This window comes from Ailuropoda melanoleuca, chromosome 4 (assembly GCF_002007445.2).
Source record: "Ailuropoda melanoleuca isolate Jingjing chromosome 4, ASM200744v2, whole genome shotgun sequence".
Classification (NCBI taxonomy): Eukaryota; Metazoa; Chordata; class Mammalia; order Carnivora; family Ursidae; genus Ailuropoda; species Ailuropoda melanoleuca.
Window position 1 is genome coordinate 80287756 of NC_048221.1, and position 21070 is coordinate 80308825.

Genomic DNA, 21070 nt, shown 5'->3' on the forward strand with positions numbered 1-21070 from the left:
AACCTGCTAAAAAAACCGTGCTTTTAAATTTCATTTACTTTTAAAATTCACTTTTACGAAATACAATTTGCTTTAATTTTAATTAAGGTAGCATATTCTAAGAATGTCTGTAATAGTGATACCTTCATAGTTGATAATAAAATCAAATCATGACATGTTAAGGATATACCTTCAATACCTCCCCTTTTACTTAAGATGGATCACCTATGAAGCGGTATCAATCTCTTAAATAAGTTTTTCTAAAATAAGTTAAACTTTATATAAAAAATCTGAGTAAAAACCACTCGATATGATCATGGACGATGTAACCATTCATCAGTGTTACTCAAAGAACACTGAGAGCCACCCCAATTCTTTAGTCTGACTCAGAATGGTGTTTCTTTTGTTCTTTATTTTGTTGACTTCTTCTGGACCTTATACACTGTGGCCTGAACCATCTGTTTCTAAGAGAACTCAATACCATTACACTTATTTCTAAAATCACTTTTTCTACATACTTTTCCTCTCAATATTTTAGGTTTTGGTGAATAACTATGCATTTACTTCCACTTATGCCTTCTATAAATTCTTTCTTCTTCCATCTCTCCCAGATTAAATCTTCCTTTCTTGTCTAAAGATTTTTATTTTTATTTTTTAAATGTTTTTATTTTTTTAAAGATTTTATTTATTTATTTGACAGGGACAGCCAGCGAGAGAGGGAACACAAGCAGGGGGAGTGGGAGAGGAAGAAGCAGGCTCCTAGCAGAGGAGCCTGATGTGGGGCTTGATCCCAGAACGCTGGGATCACGCCCTGAGCCGAAGGCAGACGCTTAACGACTGCGCCACCCAGGCGCCCCAAGATTTTTAAACTTTTTTGAGAATACTTTCATAGGAAAATAGTTCCAATTCTTTGATAGATGCAATTTCTTCCACGATTCATTATTTGTGTGCTGACAGCTAGAACTGCATATTATGAAGGCATTTTCAAGTATTACAGCCTGCTAGGAGAATGTTTTCTAATTCCTACTCTATGTACTTTTTCTGATTTCTAACTTTATTCTTGATAATACTGTACAAAAGCACTCTGTTCCAATGCACATTAAAGAAGCAATTAATTGGGGCGCCTGGGTGGCTCAGTGAGTGAAGCTTCTGCCTTCGGTTCAGACTGTGCTCTCGGGATTGAGCCCTATTGTCGGGCTCCCTGCTCAGTGGGGAGCTCTGCTTCTCCCTTTCCCTGGCTCTGGCTGCTTGTGAGCTCTAGAACTCTCTCTCTCAAACAAATAAATAAAATCTTAAAAAAAAAAAAGCAATTAATTGACAGCTTAAAGTCCATCATAAATATAGTTGTAATGTTTCCCCCTAAATACCTGGTTCTCCAAGTAATTAAACTAGTCTCTTTAGATAACTTTAGCTTTTCTTTTTTATTTAGTTTTAAAAGCCTTTGTTTTTTAATAAAACATAACTTTTAAAACAATTGTGTGGGCTGTTTTTTTGAATTACATGGCAAAAACTTATGGGGGAAAAAGGGAGCCACTTTTAAAAAGTCTGAATCAAATTTTTCTTTGCAGTAATGTAAAAACAGGCAAATGCTCAAAATCCAAAAACCCAGGGGTGCCTGGCTTGCTCAGTCAGTAGAGCGTGCGACTCTTGATCTCAAGAGTTGTGAGTTTGAGACCCACACTGGATGCAGAGTTTACTTTAAAAACAACAACAAAAACCCCAAACCCAGAACCCATTCACCATTATTCGAATCATATAAATACAGAAATTTAGAATTAGATCAGGCTTTAAGGGGTGCCTGGGTGGCTCAGTCGTTAATTAAGTGTCTGCCTTTGGCTCAGGGCGTGATCCCAGGGTCCTGGGATCGAGCCCCACATCGGGGTCCCTGCTCTGCTGGGAGCCTGCTTCTTCCTCTCCTACTCCCCCTGCTGTGTTCCCTCTCTCACTGGCTGTCTGTCAAATAAATAAATAAAATCTTTAAAAGAAAAAAAAAATCAGGCTTTAAGAGATCACATAGATTGCCTAGTCCGATTTTAAATTTCAAGACACTGATGCCCAGAGAGTGGACTTATCTGAGGCTGGCTTGTAACAGAGATGGATTTAGAATCCAGGTCTCCTGCATGATGAGATTTTTGTCACACCCATGATGTATAATAAACTATAGGACAGATTCTTAAGTAGTTCACAGTTATGAAACAAACCAAAGTAAAACATACATACAAACCAGAATAGGCCAAATCTAGTAAGATAAAATTTAATATGTTAAATCCTACATGAGTCCCAAAATCTCTAAAACAAAATGGAGAACTGTATTATTGTAAGAACTGTATTACTGTAAGTTGTTTTCCTAAAGGCATTAAAGGATTTTATATATTTACTTAGTAACTGGGATGAAATGTTAGAAATTTCTTTTTTGAGTGCTGAAATCTACAAAATATGTCAAAAAACAAACTACTGATTTTACTGGGTTTGTTTTTGGTTCAATTCTCATTTATGGAATAGTGGAAATATATGTGTTAAAATGTCAACATTTGCAAAACCTGTCCTCCACCATTTCTAGTGATGGAAGAAGTTAAAACTTCTTGTTCTGAAAAGGATCTTATCTCTAAGCTGTGTGAAAATAACCTCACTTTATTGGCTTTAAGGAATTTTTTTTTTTTTTAAAGATTTTATTTATTTATTCGACAGAGACAGCCAGCGAGAGAGGGAACACAAGCAGGGGGAGGGAGAGGAAGAAGCAGGCTCATAGCGGAGGAGCCTGATGTGGGGCTTGATCCCACAACGCCGGGATCACGCCCTGAGCCAAAGGCAGACGCTTAACCGCTGTGCCACCCAGGCGCCCCTAAGGAATTTAATTTTTATTTTTTTTTATTTTTATTATTTTTTTTTTTATTTATTCGACAGGGATAGAGACAGCCAGCGAGAGAGGGAACACAAGCAGGGGGAGTGGGAGAGGAAGAAGCAGGCTCATAGCAGAGGAGCCTGATGTGGGGCTCGATCCCATAACGCCGGGATCATGCCCTGAGCCGAAGGCAGACGCTTAACCGCTGTGCCACTCAGGCGCCCCAGGAATTTAATTTTTAAAACATATTTAAGTATATTTTTCAATTCTGGGCACATGAGATTTTGATCTGTAATTAGTTAGAAAGTTCAGGTTTGGGGTGCTTGGGTGGCACAGCGGTTAAGCGTCTGCCTTCGGCTCAGGGCGTGATCCCTGCGTTGTGGGATCGAGCCCCACATCAGGCTTCTCTGCTGTGAGCCTGCTTCTTCCTCTCCCACTCCCCCTGCTTGTGTTTCCCTCTCTCGCTGGCTGCCTCTATCTCTGTCAAATAAATAAATAAAATCTAAAAAAAAAAAAAAAAAGTTCAGGTTAACTAAACTCTTATGCCCCATTCAAGCTTAAGAGAATCTCAACATGTATTACAGTATGTACCAGGAGCCAGTGACCACAGTTAAGTGCTTTCATATAATTTCTGTTAATTAACCCAATTCAGGCTAGGAGTTATTTTATGTACCTTTGCACTAACTCATTTTGGTCCAGATAAATAGAATTCTTACATTTTCACTTGCTTATGTAACTCATACAATAGCAGGTTCATACTCATTTAAGAAGCTACAGATATCAGGGTGCCTGAGTGGCTCAGTTAGGTGTCTGACTCTTGGTTTTGGCTAGGGTAGTGATACTGAGGCCCATGTTGGGCTCTGCCCTCAGTGCAGAGTCTGCTGGAGATTCTTTCCCCCTTCCCTTCCCCTACCCCTCTGCTCCTCCCCCAGCTCATGTGTGTGTGCCCATGCTCGCTCTCTCTTTCTCAAATAAATAAATAAAGCTACAGATATGTATCCTAGCTAGAAGGCTATCTGTAAACATCTAATAGCCTAGCCAAAAAATTTGTATATGGAAACCTCAGAGCTGGGCTGTAGGAAATGAGCCTTTAGAGGCCAATCACCATAATCCTAATTCCTTTCTTCTTACATACTGTTGAGAATAGAAAACAGAATTCAGCATCACTGCTGACACGTAAGAGATAATTAAGTGGTAAACCCTAGATAAACAACAGGTAATTCACAGTATCTGACTATTTCATAAATGTATCTCATGGACCAGAAATGAGTAAGACTTTCCCTTCTTAAAGCTACACGTGATTTATATAATTTAGCCTTTACAAATAGATCTATGACAAAATATATAAAATGACAAAGTGTTAAATTTACTTACAGATTAGTTTGCATAATTTATTTTTTAAAACATAAAAAAGCATTTATGATTCAGTATTATGGATTTGGAAACCCTTCTGAAGTCAAAAGCAGTCATTTGAAAGCTTCTGCAGTTGAGTTTCTGTCAATGGGTTCTCTACATCAGCTATACTGACTGTGAGTCCACTTCCCAACTCCTGAACTGTACCTGTTTTTCTGTTAGCAAGTCAAATGGCACCCTGAATTGTATAGTAAGTATGGTTTTAAAAAAGCAGGTCCCATATATTATACATAGAACCTCATTCATAAGTCTAATTTCCCTTATACCTGTTATTATGGAATAAGGAAAGACCGTGAGGTGAAAGAATGATCTAGAGAAGTAAATCCTGTACAAAAAAATACAGTAACAAGAGAAAGGTGAATGCTGGTTGGAAGCATCATAAAATGGAATCACACAACTAAGTACTAAGACAGATCTCTCAACTTTTTGGTCTCAGGACCCCTTTAAACTCTTAAAAATGATGGAGGATTCCAAAGAGCTTTTATTATGTGGATTATGTTTATCAATATTTATAATGAAAACTGAGACATTTAAAAACATTTATTAATTTGTTCTAAAAATAAGCTATTAAAAGTTTATGTAAATATTTTTTGAGAAAATTTTATAAATTTAGAAAAAATTTTATAAATTTAGAGAAACGTGACTCTGTTTTACATTTTATAAACCTCTATAATGTAGAAGAAAGCTATATTTTATCTTCTTTGACATCCAATACGTAGTGATATATTGTTTTGGTTGAAGTATATGAAGAAAATACTGCCTCACAGTAACAAGAAGTTGGAAAAGGAAAAACTTCACAGACCTCTCTGAAAGGGTTTCAGGAGCCCTGAGAATACACTTAAGAACCACTACATTACGTATACAGAAGCTCCTCAAAAATTTTAGTGAGTGATCTGGACATAACAAAGGCAGTTATGTAGGAAATTGTGGGTACAGTATACTACCACAAGTAAAGCAAAATCTTCAAAATCACCCTTACTACACTGTTAGGGTATAAAGGATTAACGTGATAAACATGGTATAAACTCCTATTTTACAACTCAAGGAGACACAATAAAACCAACCTCACATAGTAAATAATCTACCGTTTCCTGAAAATTAACGTTTTTCAGTACTGGTTACACATCTGAGTTATTTGGGAAGCTTTTTAAGTCCCCTTCCCCCCCCAACACACACTCATATACATCCCCCCCCCCAGTATTAACTAGGTCTCACATAATGGACTAAAAGATAGTCTGAAAATAGCTGCCTTTGTTCAGGATGATGAAAAAGGTCTGGAAATGGATAGTGGTGATGGCTGCTTAACACTGTGAATGTACTTAATGCTACAAATTATATACTTAAAAATGCTTAAAATGATCAATTTTATGTCATATATGTAATTTTTAAAATACATGCAAAAATGAAGTTAAAAAAAAAAAAAGCTCCATCATAGAACACTTACAAAATGTAAAAGGTCGCATTAAGAAATAATTCTCCCTCAAAAACCCATGAGAAAAAGTCCTGTTTTCTATGCTTGACAGTATATTTAAAGTAAACAAAAGAAATCTTTCAAACAGGAATGAATACCAGCTTGAACTACTAAGGGAAGTAAGTATCTGAAAAAATATAAGAACACCTTTGTTTACTTACCTGCAACATGCTGACTATCTCAACTTTGTTGAAGAAAATAAAAGACGTAAGAGTAGAAAGAAAATTCTCTTCAAAAACGGATGGCGTAGGCAAAATGATGTCCTGAATGTATTGTACCCTGTAAGTCTGATGTATTTTTTGCCTTAGTTCAGAGTCTGTTATTGGTATAACTTCCTTAAACTTTGCAGTTTTGGTCAAGAATTCTCTATGCCTTTTTGGCTGAGCCAAAGCAGGGTCATATTCAAGGCATCCCACGACATCCATGATACACTCATCAGAAAACATTACTTCAAACAGAGTTGCCTTATTTAGGAATAAGATTCCTCTAATAATTTCATACAAATGGTGTAAGCCTTCAGTGTTTTCTAGATTCTCACACGCTTGGAACAGCTGCAGTAGTTTTTTAATATAGCCTTCATTTTCCAAGGCCAGGGCCAGCTTTTCCCTACGGATAGGTGAGGAGAGAACTGAGGTAACTAAGTCAGCAATCTCTTCAAGTTTATTGAGTTCACATGTGGGCAGGTCAATCAGATGACTGGTTTCAGGCATTTCTTCAAATCTTTCTTCTTCTGATTCATCAATGAGGTCCTGTGTGACTTCCACTGATGGATCCTTACCTTGAACCTAAAAACATCCAAGTACAGCTGGTTACCTTAAAATACAAAAGAATTCAAAATTTTTGATATCAAATCACTGACCACTGAATTTAAGTAAAAATACCTTGAAAAGAAACAGTATTAGTCACACAGCCATTGTTCATTAGAAGTGAAGTCTAGAGGCAGAAAACACAGCCAGATTGGAGTCAATTACTTGAGTCTCAATTTCACCTCTAAATTTCCCAACTTATAACTTGAGGTTAACTCGGATCCCTGACAATGTGCACATTTAAGCTAACGTTACACTGATTTATGTGATGTTATGTAATAACCACGTGCAGTTGTTTAGTAATTTCACTATTCCTACTAATACTGAATTTTGCAGAAGGTTAATTCTTCTGTGGATCCCCCAAATCACTATGTATGACTCCTAATGCACCATCACACTGGCTTGACGAAAACACTACTAAGTTTATTATTTTTATTATATATGTATGTGTGTATATATATATATGAATATAAAATATATTTATAAATAAAAATATAAAAAAAATATATATATATTGGGGGGGGGAGAGAGAATATCTTAAGCAGGCTCCACGTCCAGCCCAGAATCTGATGCAGGGCTCGATCTCACAAACCTGAGATCATGACCTGAGCTGAAATCAAGAGTCGGATGCTTAACCAACTGAGCCACCCAGGCACCCCAAACACTACTAAATTTAAACCAAACTAAAACCCAACTCTTTGTATATTCAAAAGTGAGAAGATTTCCTCAAATTACTTTTGAAATTCACTTTTGGACAAATAGCTGCTTTTGCTCTGAGCCTAAAACTGCTCTAAAAAACAAATACTCTTGGGGCGCCTGGGTGGCTCTGTTGGCTAAGTGTCTGCCTTCAGCTCAGGTCCATGATCTTAGAGTTCCAGCCCCGCATGGGGCTCCCTGATCAGCAGGGAGTATGCTTCTCCCTCAGCCCTTCACACCCTGCTCCTGTGCTCTCTAATAAGTAAAATTTTTTTAAAAAAATTAAAAAAAAAGAATATTCTTAAAACTGGCATTCATTTAACATCTGTGATAAAGCCTCCAAGTTATAATATCTGGAAAACATAATGAATAAAAAACTTTTAAGATTCATGTTGACAGCTCAAGAAAAGCATGACTAACTTATAACAAGTTTTCTATAATGATTTCTATAATGACTAACATAAAAACTTTATTCTTTATAAATTTTTTCTAAATCCTAACACAAAAGTGCAATTATCCTCTTTTCACCTCAAAAATATCCAAATATCCTGAGATGAAAAAGCTCCAGAAGTTTCTATATCCACCAAAACAACATGAAAAAAGACCTAAGAGCTTAGGAAAAGTAGACAGATATACTGGTGCATATTAGATACCTTTTTTCCCAGAGTACTTTTACTTCTGAGTCCTCAACAGAGTAGCTGGGTTTAGGGAGACTGACACATAAATATAAACAGTGAAGAGCAGTTCAGATAAAATCCCATGGAAATTCAGAAGAAGGGAATTCCTTCCAGCTCTTGGGGGTACAAGGGGTGGCAAGGAGAGGCGATACGGAAGAAATCATAAAAGCAGTGGCATCTGAGATCTTCAAATTGGCATTTGGACTTTCAAAGATGGGTAAGATTCAGATGGGGATAAAGGCATGCAAAGTGCAAAGGGGACAGTAGAGGCAGAGAAATGGAAACATGTGACATGCATATGGCAAACAGCAAAACTGGAAATGTAGATTAAAGTCAGATTATGGAAAGTCAAGATAGAACACTTGCATTATTGTTCAGGGAAGTGAATGTGCAGCCTTGTCCTTTAGAAAGTCAACCTGTCATCACCTGTATGGAATAAATCTAAGAACATAGATAAATAGGGTGTTATTCCAAAGTCTACATGAACAACTGAATTTGGATAGTAATGGTGGGACAGATAAGGGACAGGTACAAAAGAGAGGAGGAACCACGAATGACCCTACAGTTTTAAATCAGTAATTAGGAAGATTATGGCTCCTTTAATAAAAACTGAGAGCATGGGAAAGGAATGGTTAGTAAAAGTTCAGTTCTATTAAGTTTGAGTGTTTGAATACCAAGCTGGCAACTAAATCTGTGGACCTACTACTCAGGAAAAAGAGGAGGACAGAAGGTAGAAATTTGGTATTAGGGTAACACTTAAATCCAAAAGACTCTGACAGTAACCAGAGAAACAGAAGTAGAGTACAAAGTAGGGAAGGCAGAGGAAGAAGAATCATAGGTTATAAACAAAGAACAAGAAATCAGAGGAGGGGTGCCTGGCTGGCTCAGTCTGTGGAGTGTGCAACTCTTGATCCTGGGGTTGTGAATTGGAGCCGCAGAGTGGTTGTAGAGATTACTTAAAAGAAAATGTTTAACTTACACTTCAAATGAATATAGTTTGCATATGTTTCAGAATAAAAGCACAGGTAGAGAAGCATTTACTCGGTTATAGTACATTTGTGTTATCCACTATTACCTTTACAAGCTTCCTGGACTCCCTCCTAAATATAACATTTACTGATATGATCTGTCAATCCCACATAAACCCAAGTGACTGTCTGGATGTCAATGCTGTTCATCAAGTATTTCTGGTTCTCTCCCTTTTGTGGCACGAGTTGTTTCCATGAAGTTATATGTAGCTATGTGATTTGTTTTGGCCAATGAAATGTGAGCAAAAATGCCACGTGTAACTTCTGGAAGAACTTTTAAAAGCTAATGTTCTGATTTGCCACCTTTCATTCTCACATTGCAATGATCTTGGAAGTATTAAAATGAACTATCAACCTGGGTCCCTGAGTGGATGTGATAAGCACAGCCCCTTCCGTCCAACTCTGTCCGTCACTGGTCAAATAGTAGTAAGGAAATCAAACTTTTGTTGTGATAAGCCACTGAGATTTTTAGGATTTTGTTACTATAACACAATCTGACCTTAACATTCTCCCTTTTGTGGCATAAGTAGTCGACCAACTGTGGCACAAGTCCATCAATTAACTGTGCTGAGTGTGTTCACAAAAAATTTACACTATCAGTAGGGTTCTAAACAAAAATTTCTTTTCCATACTTCTAGCTTACTTCCTTACAGCTGCTGCTTTAATTCTTTCCCCCTTTTTAAGTGTCAAACACTATTACTTTCCCCTTTAAATCTCAGGAGAATTTTTCCTTTGAAAAAAGAGACCACTGATATTCAATATACTCCAACACCCTTCTCCATCTCGCAACTTACTTTCACTCATTTCCTTCATCTCTTTCAAAGAAAATGTTCCTACCCTCCCATTTTCTGAGGTTAAAACTTCCACATGTACTTTTGACTTTATGCTTTCTAAAAGTTATATATACAGGAACTGTCTTAGTTGTTTTTTTTTTTTTAAATAACTTCTTCCTTCCACACATTAAAGAATCTGACTGCAGCCAAAAAATTTATAGGGACCTTAAACAGGGACCCCATATCTTTGGGGCATTAAGCACTAATAATGGTCAAGGTGGGTATCAGCAGACTTATGCCCTGGACTCTAGGGAAACAGCTCAGAGAGACGTAGGTAGAGCTGCATGACTGGCTGCACCTTAGTATGGCCTTCTGGGGCTTTCCCACATGCCATGCTCAATCCTCTCCCTCCTTCCCTGTCATGGCTGCCCTTCACCCATTTGCGACACACAGGCATACATCTCCCCTGTTCAAATTGTACAGTGGTGCCTTGCCCTGCCAAAGGGACAATTCAAAATGTGGTATCAACGTTGAGAAAGTGAAGGACTCTAATGACTAAGTAATAAATATTTATCTAAGACAAAAAAAATTATTCACTATTATTCACCATTCCCCTGAAGAAATTTATTGTTCTCTGAGCTATCACACTTTTCAGAGGAGTTTTACTTTCTCATTATAAGGAGTTAAGAAGCGACTGAATAATATGATTTCTGTTGAAATTAAAACTGTTTTTTCAAAAGTCAGCAATGACTTCTCAGAAATGGAAAGTAAAACATAACATATGGTTCCGTGCAAAACCAGGCAGTTATGAGGAGCAATAAACTGAATGTATATTCAGCAACATGCATAGATTTAAAAAGTACAGTACACGGGGCGCCTGGGTGGTTCAGTAGGTTAAGCATCTGCCTTTGGTTCAGGTCATTATCTCAGGGTCCTAGGATTGAGCCCCATGTCAGGCTCCCTGCTCAGCAGAGGGTCTGCTTCTCCCTTTCCCTCCATCCCACTCATGCTCTCTCACTCTCAAATTAATAAAATCTTTTAAAAAGTACAGTTCTCAGTTATTTAGTAAAAAATTAAACTTCTTGGACCAGCAGAGTGGCCAAATCTAACACCCCTTCCAAAGGCGGAAAGTGTGAGTAAAAATCAGTGACAAATGGGAAGAAATAGTAACCAAGGGCAAAAGAATGAATAAATGGGTAAATCAACAAGAGAAACCCAATATTAACACTAGTGCTTAAAGAAAGGATCGAAGCAAGAGATGATATTCTCTTAGCTCAATTGCATCAGATGCCTGGAAGGGTAAAAGCCATATGTTTGCCAAGATCACCCATTCTTGGGGCCTGACAAGGTTCAATGAGGCCTGTAAATAAACTTGATGAATTGAAACAGTTGTTAATGACTGTTAAGGATTCTAGTAATGTGCCACATTCCCACTTTTCAGGTTACACCTACTACCATATTCCAATATGATATAATACTAGCATTGCTGCTCCAACTACCTTAGGTACATAAGCCTCATAATATTAATATAATATAAACATTGGGAAACTGAGTTAAAGCCTCCTCAATATCAATGCTGACAGAAAATGGCTGGTAGGTGGTAGAAATGGATTTTGTTAACTGTCAGTTAAATTTCTATGCTAAACACTTCTGTACAAGTTTATCATAAGGTATAAACTGCAACAGATCAAGGAGGAAAATGAGTAATCGGTATAAAATACAAAAAGTAAATCATGGCTTTATCAGACAGATTAGTTGTTTCTTTATAAATATCCCTATCCCAGAATGGCTCCTCCAAATATTAGGCATATTCATATTGATATTCGCTTTGTCATATAAGTGCTATACTAAATATAGATACTTAGACAAATATAATCATTTTGCTGTGATAAGTCTTGGCAATGGGCCAAGGGTTGGCCTTTGCAGTCAAAGATTAGTCTTGCCTAAAGAAAGATTTGGCTTGTGTCTAGCTCCTGAGAAGTAACCTCTAAGCACTTTTAATATCCTGTCTGATTAAATTAGTGTTTTCTGTTTACTTGGGAGCCTTGGGCTATGCCAGACATTCTATGTGTGGGTAACCAGGTGGTTTATAGTGGAGGTCTTGGGCCATGCAGTATCGGCTCAACCTGTGGAGGTGCTGGAAACTCAAGTCAGTCACAGGGCAGGGAGTCTGCTTATAGGACTAACATCCAGTGAAAATACTGGACACAAAGGTAGGGGTAAGCTTCTCTGGTCAGCAATACTATGCGCAGGTTGCCACACAACATGGCTGGAAGTAAGTGCTGTCTGCTAAGTATCCTGAGAAAGAAAACTGGAAGCTCATGCCTGGAACTCCTAGACTTTGCCCTATGTGTCTTTTCTCACTGGTAATTTTAATCTGTATCATTTCATTGTACAAACTGTAACGATGAAATGTAACAACTCTGTGGATTTTTGGGAGACTTTGTAGTGAATTAGTGAACCTGAAGTGGTTGTGGGACCTCCTGAACTATATGAGTGAAAACAGTAAATAAATTTCAGCAAAACTTTCTAGAACAAATGTACCAAGTCTCAAGAATATATGTATATCCAAGAACTAATATTAAACAGTATATGCCGATGTGTGGGAAGGGAGTAGGCATAATGTAATATGCTGAAATGTAATTCAACACCCTAGTTCTGAGTAAGATGTTTATCTTCTGTCTTATTCACTCCTTCTTAAAATATGTACTGAGTACACACACAACATGTGCCAGTTTGCAATGCTGGTATATTGGAGGAGGGAGAATATAAAATAAAATATCACTTTTCAGGAACTTATAATAAAAAGGTTAATCTCTATATACTATTAATATTCTGAACAGCCTTTAAACATTATAGAAAAGTAATCTTTCCCTCTTTAATTTTTAAAGTTTTATATTCTTTAGTATGCTTTCATTATTTTCATAGACCAGTTTTTTCCAATCATTTTGTAGATGAAGGCATGCATGATTCAAGTTTAGTGAATCAAGAACAGAGCAGCAAATATTTGTGGACTGCATGTGTCTGAATTTGCAATAGAGGTCATTTTTAAGTCTTGCATCTCACTTTACAGAAAACTTTGCAAACATAAAATTCAATCTCAATCTGTGGAGAGCACACAAGGAAAAGGAAAGGGTAAGTATTAGGACCTCATCACTGCCATCTATAGGTTTAAAAACAGGCAGAACACGAAGGCAAAATAGTAACAAAACAATCTGGATTATATTCTTTTTTTTTTTTTTTTTTTTTTTAAAGATTTTATTTATTTATTCGACAGAGACAGAGACAGCCAGTGAGAGAGGGAACACAGCAGGGGGAGTGGGAGAGGAAGAAGCAGGCTCACAGCAGAGGAGCCTGACATGGGGCTCGATCCCAACAACGCCGGGATCACGCCCTGAGCCAAAGGCAGACGCTTAACCGCTGTGCCACCCAGGCGCCCCTGGATTATATTCTTATGTATATTTTACAAATTAAAGCAAAATCATATTTATCAGTGTTTTCACCCATTCATCAAGGGAAATTCTTCTATTTAATAGTGTATACTAATAATGCTCCATTAATACATAACAGTAAGACATGAGGAGGAAAGAAACAAACCATCTACTTCCAGTTTAGATTTGTGACCTAGAGCCAGCCATTAAATAAGCTTTATATAGAATGAGAACGTTCATATTATACTTTCTTGGGCTACTTTATTGCCCTGTATGGCACTGTTACTGGGAGGACTAAGGAAAAAAATTACTGTGGTCAGATGCATTAAAACTCAAGAACCTTCAGTGATCAGAATCACTATAGAGAAAAGCTGATAAAAATGAAAAAAAAAAAGTGAAAATGACAACAGTCAAAAAACACTAGAACAGAATATTACACTAGGCAACTGCTGAAACAGTGATCCCATTTACAGAAAATAATAGTTAAAATGTTATGATTAATTTAAAATTCCAGCTATCAGCTATCACAAACTGTATTTGCCTAAGGAGACATAATTACTAAATGTAATATGGTATCTTAAAAGGAATCCTGGCACAGAAAAAGGACACTAGGTTTTAAACTGAGGAAATCTGGGGTGCCTGGGTGGCTCAATTGGTTAAAGCATCAGACTCTTGATTTCAGCTCAGAGCATGATCTTAGGGTTGTTAAGATCGAGCCCCAAGTTGGGCTCTGCGCTGGGCCTTGAGCCTGCTTAGGATTCTCTCTCTCCTTCTGCCTCACCCTGGCTCAACTGCATGCATGCTCTCCCTCTAAAAAAATAAAATGAAATAAAATAAAATAAAACTGAGGAAATCTGGATAAAATATGGCCTTTAGCTAATAATAATGTATGTATGAATATTAGCCCATTAGTTATGACCAGTGTATCCTACTAATATAAGACTATTAACAGGAGAAACTGGAGAAGGTGTTAGGGAGGGAAGTACACAGGAACTCTCTCTGTATTTTCTGCTCATATTTTCTATAAATCTGAACTTCTAAAATAAAAACTTTTCTTTTTAAGATTATTTATTTGAGAGAGAGAGAGAGAGAGAGCACATGCGCACACAAGTGTGCGAGAGCATGGGGTGGGGCAGAGGGAGAAGGAGAAGCAGGCTCCTTGCTGAGCAGGGAGCCTGAAGTGGGGCTCAATCCCAGGACCCCGGGATCATGACCTAAGCCAAAAGCAGATGCTTAACTGAATGCGTCACCCAGGTGCCCCTAAAATAAAAACTTCATTTAAAAATGTTCCAGGGTGCCTGGGTGCACAATGGGTTGAGCATCTGACTCTAGGTTTCAGCTCGGGTTGTGATCTCGGGGTCATGAGACTGAGCCCCATGTTGAGCTCCGTGCGGAGTCTGCTTGACACTCTCTCCCTCTGCTCCTCCTGCCTGTGTGTGCGCTTTCTCTCTCTCTCTCAAAATAAATAAATCTTAAAAAAAAAAAGTTCCAATTATCTGAGAGTTACCACCTATCTTATATTCTGCTATATTATAAGTTCTTGCCGAACTGAAGTCATGAGCACTTTTGATCACTCGTGTCTGGCACACAGTATTGATAAACATCAGGCAACAGGTGACCAAGTATTAAAGAAAAACCTCCAAGACTTAGAATGTAATTATTTACTCTGACCTTTTATTAATTATGAATATATGCTATCAAAATCTAAAGTGATAAACACATTCTCTCTCCACATTCTAATACATATCTTTCAGGTAAAAAGAAAAAAAAATCAAGAATGCCAACTTAAATAAATATTATTAGAAAAACCTTACCTGACAAATTTTTTCCCAAATCTCATCGCAGCCAGCTTTTTCCTGAAAACTTAGAGCCAGATCATAGTTCTCAGCTTCTGACCAAACAATTAATGTATCCTGTTTAAAAATAAAGATTTTTACATCATCACACTAGAAAAGCCAGAAAAGAAGTAGCTATGAAGTATAAGTAGAAATCAAGAGGACAGGAAACAGCATAGCAATGACAAACGCCCTCTGATGAGTGCAACTATGTACACTCAATTGACATCATGTAACTGTATTTTGTTATCCTTTAAAACTTGGTAATATACTGGCAATGGAATACTAAAATGGTATTGGTAATACTAAAATGATACTGAGCAATTTCTAAAACAAAAAATATTAAAACAGGTTAGCAGACTCTGGCCCATGTTACCAAGATAATGTCGAATGGAAAGTCTAGCCTTCTTGGCCAAGCCATAATGTAGACGTTTTAATCCTCCACTGCCTCTCTCCTCTAAATCTGGAAAAGCCTTCAGGATATGAAGGAATTCAAAACAATGATGAAATGAAGATACTCTAGCTCTAAGTATTACCAACAGCACCTATTTCAGCAGCTTAGTTTGTAGAAAAATTAAGAACCCCAGGGTTTAGGTGTTTTTCTACTAATGTCCTTAATTGTATCCCTAAGAAAAAGTCAGTTTAGCTTTTAGGAAAAAGTTGTCAACCCCTTTATTAATAAATTAAAACAGAGACACATCTAAACACAAAAATCAATATGCAACACTAAAATGAAATGGCCCATTTTTTAAGGATATATAACAATGAAAATTTAATACAGTTAAAACTGATTTTCAGAAAATATACATTTGAAAACAAAAGAAAATATACATGAATTTATATCCTAATTACCAAGTATATAATCTACAAAAACACCTTATAACGAGTAATTGTTCATCTAACACTTCTAAATATTATGACTTGATATTAAAAATATAATACTAGGGGCGCCTGGGTGGCTCAGTCATTAAGCATCTGCCTTTGGCTCAGGGAGTGATCCCGGTGTTCTAGGATCGAGCCCCACATCAGGCTCCTCTGCTGGGAGCCTGCTTCTTCCTCTCCCATTCCCCCTGCTTGTGTTCCCTCTCTCGCTGTCTCTATCTCTGTCAAATGAATAAAATCTTAAAAAATATATATATAATACTAAAAGTGAGCCTCAGATTAACAAAGTCTTCGAAATGAAAACACTTCATACTCTGATAGGTCTAATCTGTAAATGAAAAATATCCTTCAATTAACTCAGGCCTCAGATTTATACCTATTCACTGTTTAATCAGGTAAGAATAACAGCTGGTAAGCTGTGCTCTCCCTTCCACCTGGCTGTGCTCCTTAAAGGAAAATATGCCACCATGTATTTTAAAATTTTATCAGGTCACTCCATTCATTTAAAAACTTTCCGTGGGGCATCTGGGTAGCTCAGTTAGTTGGGCGTCTGCCTTCGGCTTGGGCTTCTCCCTCTGCCTCTCCCCTCTGCTCGTTCTCTCTTGCTCAAATGAATAAAAATCTTTAACAAAAAATTATACACTTTCTAGCTGTTTAACAAAGAAAAATGCATTTCACCTTTAAAAAAATAAAAATAAAATAAAATAAAAACTTTCTGTGGCTCCCACCATATACAGAAGTTTTGAAATCTTTAAAAAAAAAACCAGCAGAACTCTTTACAAACAAAATTTTACTAAGAATCTTCATGTAAAAAAAAAAGATAAAGACAGAGCTCCTCAGGTGAAAGTCTAGAAAACACAAGGCTCATGTACTTTACTCAACTTGAGTCAACTTCTGGGAGCTGTCCTTAAAACAGCTTCATAAACAGTGATCTCCAACACTCTATGTGTGTGTCTCGAATTACTTATACATTATATTCAGGAATATATTAGTACAGCAATACTCTATAAAACATACACTAAAATAGAAATAAAAAGTCATATAAAGATAAAATAAGCAACATCTTAAAATGTTTGAACTGTTATGGTTCCCACCATTATTAGTTAGCATTTTAAGACCCAATATATACTTAGGGCACAGTATACCCACAAATGACAGTAGATACAAATCCATATTTAATGCCATCCTTTTAATAACTCTGAATTTGGAGGGGGGGGTAACTTCTTGTGACATCTATTTTATCATTGTTTCTGCATTTTTACTTGGCTGACAGGAGTTTAAATGTCAATTTTACCATTACCACGTCCATTTGCACTTACATTATTGTTTTCAGGCCTTTTTAAGGCATGTGTTCATTTTATTAGGGTTACAGGTCAGTTTAAAATGAAAAATATCTATAAATAGTTATCTTCACATGCAGGCTACCATAATTCACAGTAGTTAGGGAACACTTTTCATGGAAGTGTTACTCTTAGAATACCATTTTTTTTTTTCCCCCTACGGGCACCCGGGTGGCTCAGTTGGTTAAGTGTCTGCCTTCAGCTCAGGTCGTGATCCTGGAGTCCTGGGATTGAGCCCCGCACTGGGCTTTCTGCTCAGCGGGGAGCCTGTGTCTCCCTCTCCCTGCAGCTCTGCCTACTTGTGCTCTGTCAAATAAATAAATAAAATCTTTAAAAAAATAATAAAAAAATTAAAATATCTACGCAGGCTTCTTCTCAAATCTCAATGCTTTATACTGTGCATTCCATTTTGGAGGTAACTAGTACAACAGGATGAAATCCAGAATACTTTATCCAGGCATCCAAGGCCGATTTGGTTCCAATTTATGTTCTGAGCAAAAGTCCAGGTAAGCATTGAAGTCTGACTTAAGGTAACTGAGTCACCTTCTTTGTCAGTCTCCTTTTTGTTTCTTCTTCTTCTTCTTTCTTCTTAAAGTCATCTCCCTAAGCCGGTCAAAATCCCAGAAACTAAATGGTATTTATATGCAGAATCCTTATTCAATGTAAATAGGATTGACCTTGAGTGATGGTTAAATATACAAATTCCCATGCTTCTCCCCTCGAGTGAAGTCCCTAAATCAGTATTTTTAACAAGGGTCTTAAATAATTCTTTTGATAAGTCAAATTTGAAAACTAAATGTATCTCTGGTTGGTTAACAGAGGATAGGAAACTGCCATCAGAGCAGAAACCCTCCAGCTCTATGCAATCTACTCAAAATGGGTTACAAATCCCATCCTTTCTTCTTCCCCTCCCTGGAAACCTACTTATCTCAGTCAAAAAATAACCCTAAGAAGTACTTCTTATAACTGCTTATTCCAAAGATCCCAGTAAAGGCTCCTAGGTAAGAGAGCACAAAGCTGGCACAAGAATATTTAAAACAAAATATAAAGTGTCAAATGGCAGGGTCTCCTACATATCCCAAAGTCAAGCTCAGTTTTAGTACCAATGTCTGTTTTCAACTGCTGTGCTCTTTGTATTATATTTTTTGCTCATTTGTGCATGGCACATAAATCTTTGGGGCATTATTAATACCTGTTTAAACTAAGAGAAGCTTAAGAGTTTTCCTCTATCAACTAAACATTTAATCACCACTATGTCCCCATGGAAATCAGATTTAAAATGAGCCTGCAGGGAGAACAGAAAAATCAGTTGTATTTGGTCTGGTCCTTAAAGAAATAAGAAAGGTGATTAAGTCTAACGCCAGGATGGAAGTTAAGACATGAGCTGGAGAGGCTTGACAATTTAGCTTTTACTGAACCAGATTTTCACAATGTTGTTTCATTATGAGAAATGGTCATTTCCAATCTTAAATATTAAAAATACATTCTTGAGGTGACTACCGTTTAAATCAAAGGTTCTTAATTCAAGGTCTAAATCACACCATAGAATTGTATCTAAAACTTGGTGCGTTTAACATCTTTTCTATGGAAAGGGTCTCCAGTTTTTACATTATACTCACAAAGGCACCTGTGACACATTTAAAATAGTCTAACCAATGGATTATCAGTTTCGGGTTTTTTTTAACATGAAAAAAATGCACTCATGAAATATTTAAGATCCTACTCCTTGTCAAATTAACCCTATCTTTGCCCCAACTGCTCTGATGAAATTTCAAAAGGAATACGTATTTATTTAAAAGGGAAAATAGAAATATCAGATTTGTAGACTTCAATTTGCAGATTCAAAATCAATTTAGAAGTCTGAAAATGAGTGAGATTAACCAGACATTCAATGCAACATCTAGCTCTCTAGTAGCTCCTAATGGATAGTTGACCTAAATTTTTTCTGAGATGGATTTTTAAAATATAATATGGTATAACATATAATCCCAGACAGACCTGATGATATTGCTAAAAACAATACTAATATCTTCCTAAAATCTGTGAGATATTTTGATATAATGGGAATAACCCCAGACTACAATTAGGACCTGAGCACCACTCAGTTTCACTGTCCACTATTTCCGTGACTCAGCAAAGTATTTAACCTGTTTGATTCTTCTTTCCTCATTGGAAAAGAGGATTATGATGAGATTATGATGACTATAGTTCTCTTATTGAGCTTATGTGTTACATACCACGCTAAAGCATTTTTCATACATTAATTCACAACTATTATGTGATGTAGGTAGTATCTTCATTTAAAAGGTTCAGAGAAAATTAGCTTAGAAAATTTGAAATAATGAAATAAAAAACTTGATCAGCTCTAAACCATGTCCTTGCTACTATGCCCCATAAAAAATGTGAACAATTCTAAAAGAACACAAAGTCCTCAACAACTTGCTTCCCAACTTCCCACCCGGAGGCATTATATTTATCTAGGTATCTGTCTGGACCCCCATGTAAGAACCCTCTCCATCTGATTTCCAAGGACTCCTCCTTAGTCCCATTCCAAACCACCACCCAGAACATACCTCTACCCATTACTGGCCAATCTTTCCAACCTTATAATTCATGTCTTCCACTCATGCTTCTCATCTACAGCCAGAGTAGATTCTACTCATTACAAACTCAGGCTGCTTTTTTAACTCAGCATTCAAAGCTTTCACCTCTATCTTGGCAAATGTTTTTCTAGCTAAAACGAATAGTTTCAATCTTAACTTTGAAGGATATAAACAGCCATTCACTGACTGACCCTCCTTTCCTTACCAAAATTCTGTTCTCCCTTGGTTTCAAGACATGCTTTCCTGATTCTCTACTGTTTCCAATTGCTTATTCTTCCCCTTGCTAGATGATCTTCCTGATTACCAAATACCTAACCCAACAGCACGTCCTGTCAATTCTATTCTAGATCTCAAAACCATCCACCTCTTTCCATCTCCACTGACATCATCCTAACATGACTTAACATTGTATCTTGCTTGGATTACTACTCTCCCAGCTATTATTGCCTCTCTTCAATTCCACACACTGACGTTACTAGTTTGGGTCATGTCATTCCTCTGCTGAAAATCTTCAAAAGCTTTCAACTGCACTTTAAAAATCAAAACCACAAGTGGAGGAGGGGTGAAAAAAATAAAAAACCAAACCAAAGATAACAGTATAGTATAGTACGCTACCATTATGCCAATAAAAGGGAAAATATATATGTGATTGCACACCTATTTGTTTACACATGCACAAAACCTCTAGGAAGGTATGCAAGAAACTGGTAATACTGGTGGCCTCTAGCAAGGGAAACTATGATGGAGTCCAGGATGGGAGAGACTTCACCAAATACTTTCTGAATTTTTAGCTGTGAATGTATTATCTATCCTAATAAACAAAGAGGGTTTTTTGCTTTTTGAAATGAATAAGCCGCTAGCCAAATGACTAATGTAAACCTGCTTTCTTGTCAACTTTTCAGTTTCTGAAGAGAACCATCATTTTCCTGGCCCCAAGACAAAACACTACTAGTGACCCCTGATTCCTTCTCTTTCATATTTAATCATTCGCCCAATGTTCCAACACTTTCTTGCGAATATACTGGGGCTCTATTTCTTCTTTACAATTCCATTTACTACACTGGAACAGACTTTCATTTTCCTGCATCTGAATTATAATAAAAGGTCTTGTTACCTAAAGCTTTTATTTCCCTCTCCACCCCCAGTTCATTATTCATGCCATTGCCACACTTGCTTCCTAAACACAGTATCACTTTCATCATGTTAGGCCCTACTCAAGAATCTAGAATAGCTCCCTTTTGTTTAGTAAACCAAGCTCACAAATAAGAAACCTCTGCTGCCAAGAAGCTTAATA

At 37.0% G+C, this 21070-nt stretch overlaps 1 protein-coding gene across 1 annotated transcript in view; it reads right to left on the reverse strand.

Moving 5' to 3' along the window:
• Positions 1-21070, reverse strand: part of PPP4R3B (protein phosphatase 4 regulatory subunit 3B) — a 61083-nt gene that overhangs the window by 34852 nt on the left and 5161 nt on the right. The window contains 2 exon segments of the mRNA XM_034659157.1: positions 5867-6490; positions 14931-15029. Coding sequence (XP_034515048.1) covers positions 5867-6490; positions 14931-15029 — 723 coding nt within the window.